A 4,248-nucleotide genomic window follows, 5' to 3' on the forward strand; every position below is an offset into this window, starting at 1 on the left:
ACAATTTTTCTTGCTTTTACTTTAAACATGTTTAAGTTTAATCCGTGAAACACTATAGCTTCAGTTGACCACTAAAACAATAAAAAAATGAACAAAATAAAAAATAAAATTTCATTTGAGAAATTGCAAAAAAAAAAATTGTTCAATTTGTTCCTTATCAAAATTGCATAGGGAAAATAATGTTTCTTATAAATTCATTCCTCCATGGGGAATTTAGAAGGAAAAAAATGGAATCTATTTTTCAATAATTTGATTAAAATTTCGACATAATTGGTATAAATTTTGAGGAACAAAGAATTCACCATAATTTTTTTCCTTCAACATGTTCACTAATTAGAGTTTTATTATGCTGATTTTAGTATTAATAAAACATAAAATAATAAGTATTCTTAAGATGATTATGTCCGTATGTGCGGGCAAACACCTAGTTATTTAGTAAAACTGACGCTTCTAATAAATTATTCTCATTACAATGATTTATAGATCTAAACTTAAATATGGCACGGTGCGCATAAGAATTCTCTTTACATTCTAAGATTTAGTACACCTATAAACAACTAATTAAATGATTACACAAATTTAAACATAAAACTAGATTCCGGGTATATTTTTTGTTTTAATTTAATAGAATAGAAGTTTCATCTAATTATCTTAACTCCAATTATTTTAATTATTTATAATATATTTTGTATTATTTATTTATTTATTCAAATGGTGTATTTTCTTTTATAAAAAATATTGTAATTATTTTTTCGTTTGAAAACATATATATTTGTTGCCATGAATGAGAAAAAACATATATTGGGTTTGTTCAGATATTTAATGGGCTCTGTTTTAAATTTTATATATCCAATGACCAGGAAAACGTAACTGTTTAGCTTAGAAAATAAATCGTGGTTTCTAATGGATACAGTTATACAAAAATTGTTTTTTTTTTTAATGTAAGTCCAGTGGCAAAAAAAAGTAATATTCCAGGTAGTTGTAGGGGCAAAAGATAAGGATGATCCTGAATTAATAATATTGATATATATTAAATTATAAATTATAAAAAAAAAACATTCCTTAATAATTATTTTTGTCGACACAAAACAATCCCGCAGTCCCGCGTTTTTCAAAGCAAATCAGAAGCTAGTAATTCATTTTAACACCGATAATACAGCCAACTTAACTGATTATTAATCATCTTGAAATAATAGTAACCACTTAATTTTATGAGATCTTGACTTATTTTAATTTGACGATCCGTCGATGACAGCACGCTTTAACGGTGCTTGCTCCTGGTTTCGCTGCTGTACAACCTGTCATGCAACAACATAACAACCACAAGGTCCACAATCTGTCATGTTTGTACGTAATCAAACCGAAACCAACTGTATTATGGAATATCTACCAAAGATTGCAATGTTAATTCTTTGTTACAAAGAAATCAAGATCACTAACAAACTGAATTTTTTTTATGAAGTGTTACTATATTTACTTACCAGTCATAAACCGTGGGAGAATTAGGATGAGAAGGTTTATCAAAGACATTAGCACCAATCTCCCTTGTGGTCACATTACTTGCTGGATGAAATACACTTCTCCACACATCCACTTTCCGGCCAGATCCTGGTGTGGCCGGGGTAGTCGGACTCGCTGGTAGAGACGCTGATCCGCCCACCATTGTTGCTTCTAAGAATCATTGTATATTTAAGTGTATTGTTCAAGCTAGTTAAACCGGTAGTATTGTTTACCAAGAGAATTAGAGAACAACATAATATGATACTCAAATTTTTAAATGTTTCAGTTTACCTTTCGTATTGTTCAGGCTAGTCAAACCGGTGGAGATTCGCCTGAGATGGCCACGGCCACGGGCTTCAGGTTGAGGACCAGCCACGACGTCGTCCCAGAGGTTTTCAAGTACACCCATTTTTTATTTTGCTTAGAGAGATCATCTGTTCACGTCCCTCCTTTAAATACATAACACGATCTGGTTTGGTGTTATTTGAATAGGTCCGGCCAAAGAGATTGGGTTCATCCCTTTGGTTTATTGAAATGTATAAATACGAGAAGTAAACCATAACAATGTGTGTTTTATTGATAGTTTTCCTCCAAGAATTGAACCGAGATAACCGGTGATACAAACTGAAACAAATCAGTTAGTTATCCACCGGTTTAACTGACCAGTCTTAACAACTTTGGACACGTGACAATCAAATCAAATTGCAAATTCGCGAGCTGGTCTCTTGCAAAAATTTGTCCGTTTCTTTTGGAGATAAGTGAGACTGAAGCTTTCAATGTCAAAAATAGTTTTTTGTTTCGATTTCTTTATACATATAATCTTTGCGTACACAACAATTAAAGCCTGCCGTTATTTTTATTATAACAAAATATTTTTTTATTGCATACACATTCCTCTATGCCCTCAACTTAAATTAGGAAGTTCTCACGCTTCTAAAAACATGTCTCCAGCACGAGACGGCGAAAACAAACGTGAAATGTTAGTCCTAAACTGAGCAAAATAGAGTTTTACAGAACCAAGGCGGCACGGCCAATTCTGAAATTTAGGTAGTCATAGACAATTTAGGACAATAAAATAGAAAAATTCAACAATTTAGAGGTATATATTTTCTCTTAAATCTGGAACCAAAACCAACAGAACTAACCACACTTGAAGTTTCTTTACTTGAGTGTGAAGTAAAAATGTATCAACAGTCAAAGTGAAGTAAACATGTATCAACAGTCGAAGATTATTATCTCTTATTCATGACTCCTTAATCTATTAAGTAAGATTTAGACTTAAGTCTTTGACGATCACATGATATTCTTCACAGATCAATCTCAAACCTAGGAAAGCGACTGTAAAAATCTGAAACTGTCAAAGTTCTGAAACAGAAAACTTCAAACACAAAGAGGAACACTTTTGACTAGTGTATATCTATATATATATATATATATTGATGATCTTAGAACCCCTTTAGATCATCATCATCGTCTTTCCAATTTTCCTTAGCTTTTTTCGACAAATCTTCCACGCCCTTGTCAACATCATGCCGTTCCCTATCCGCCTCCTCACCGGACCCAACCACTGCCTCTGTGACCTTCTGAGCTGTGCTCTTAGCCGTCTCCCACGCATCTTTCACTGTCTCCATAGTCTTTCCCCAACATCTTGGGCCTTTTCCTTAAACCCCTGAGCCAAATCCTCTGATTTCTCCTTTGAATCCTCTGCATATTCCTTGGCTCTATCTTTTGTCTCTTCCGCTTTATCTTTCGTCTTCTCTTTCACATCATAAGCTTTGTCCTTGGCCTTCTCTTTCGTCTCGTAAGCTTTATCAGCTGCTCTACTCGCTCCTTCATTCACTTTATCCTTAGTCTCTTCCGCATAACCTCTCGTCTTCTCTTTCACATCATAAGCTTTGTCCTTAGTCTTGTCTTTCATATCATAAGCTTTGTCCTTAGCTTGCTCTTTGCAAGCCTCTAAGTCTTCGCCAGATTCTTCTCTCCATTTCCTTGAATCATTTGCCAAATCAGCCCTTGAGTCTCTTGCTTTCTCTACTGGATCGTTTCTTCCCTGTAAAAACAGAACAATCACTTCTTTCAAGTTTCAAGTTTCAAGTTTCACCTTGTGTTAATAAGGAGAACTCAAAGATATGTCTGATAAACGAAGGGGGAATAAAATCATAACTACTGATTAGCCGTTAAAGTATCTTCAACTTGATTTCTTGCAAGTAAAGCCTTATTCAAAAAATAAAACCTTCATTCCTTGTGACACAAGTTAACCTAATTGTTTGTGTAAACCATATATTTAAAATAACACTGATACTCTTACACTTTTTAAAAAATTTCCTTAAATTCCCAATATATATTTACATACAAAATTTATAGAAAATTACATATCACACAACTTAAGATATAGAAAAATTCTGTGAAAAAAAATCGTATAGAAAATGGGAATCATTAACTAGTCACCGATGATGCATCGATTTGTTTTATATGTGTATATGTAATAATTACCTTAGAATGGTTATTGACCGATGAAGCAAAAATGACACGAGAGTGTTTCCGACCAATCACCACCGCAGGAGTTCTGGGAGGAGCTCGGCTCTCAGGGAAAGCTCTAAAGAGACCGCAAGAAGCTGTGCTCGACAGTTGCATAGCCGCCATATTCATCAATCAGAGAAACAATTTTCTTCTCAATTTAGCTTTTTGAAAATATTTTTGTTTTGTCTGAAATTTTCGAAGTCTCGTCGTTCTCATCTTTCGCATATG

At 33.6% G+C, this 4,248-nt stretch overlaps 1 protein-coding gene and 1 pseudogene across 1 annotated transcript; both read right to left on the reverse strand.

The window, feature by feature from the left end:
• Positions 1–1,001: 1,001 nt before the first annotated feature.
• On the reverse strand, positions 1,002–1,940 carry LOC125602732 (dormancy-associated protein homolog 2-like). The gene is made up of 3 exons (XM_048774187.1): positions 1,792–1,940; positions 1,482–1,671; positions 1,002–1,298 (listed from the first exon to the last, which is right to left on the reverse strand). The coding sequence occupies exons 1-3, from the start codon at positions 1,907–1,909 to the stop codon at positions 1,262–1,264; spliced, it is 345 nt and encodes a 114-aa protein (XP_048630144.1). The 5' UTR covers positions 1,910–1,940; the 3' UTR covers positions 1,002–1,261.
• A 778-nt stretch (positions 1,941–2,718) lies between these two features.
• LOC125602733 lies at positions 2,719–4,248 on the reverse strand (annotated as a pseudogene).

This window comes from Brassica napus, unplaced genomic scaffold (assembly GCF_020379485.1).
Source record: "Brassica napus cultivar Da-Ae unplaced genomic scaffold, Da-Ae ScsIHWf_2960;HRSCAF=3746, whole genome shotgun sequence".
NCBI classification, from domain to species: Eukaryota; Viridiplantae; Streptophyta; class Magnoliopsida; order Brassicales; family Brassicaceae; genus Brassica; species Brassica napus.

What these genes read in the sequence shown, in the direction of transcription:
- LOC125602732 (XM_048774187.1), bottom strand. Translation starts at nt 1,909, where the DNA reads ATGGGTGTACTTGAAAACCTCTGGGACGACGTCGTGGCTGGTCCTCAA. An exon ending in TAGCCTGAACAATACGAAAG is followed by an intron (nt 1,672 to 1,791) that starts GTAAACTGAAAC and finishes AATGATTCTTAG; the next exon opens with AAGCAACAATGGTGGGCGGA. An exon ending in TCTCCCACGGTTTATGACTG is followed by an intron (nt 1,299 to 1,481) that starts GTAAGTAAATAT and finishes GTTGCATGACAG; the next exon opens with GTTGTACAGCAGCGAAACCA.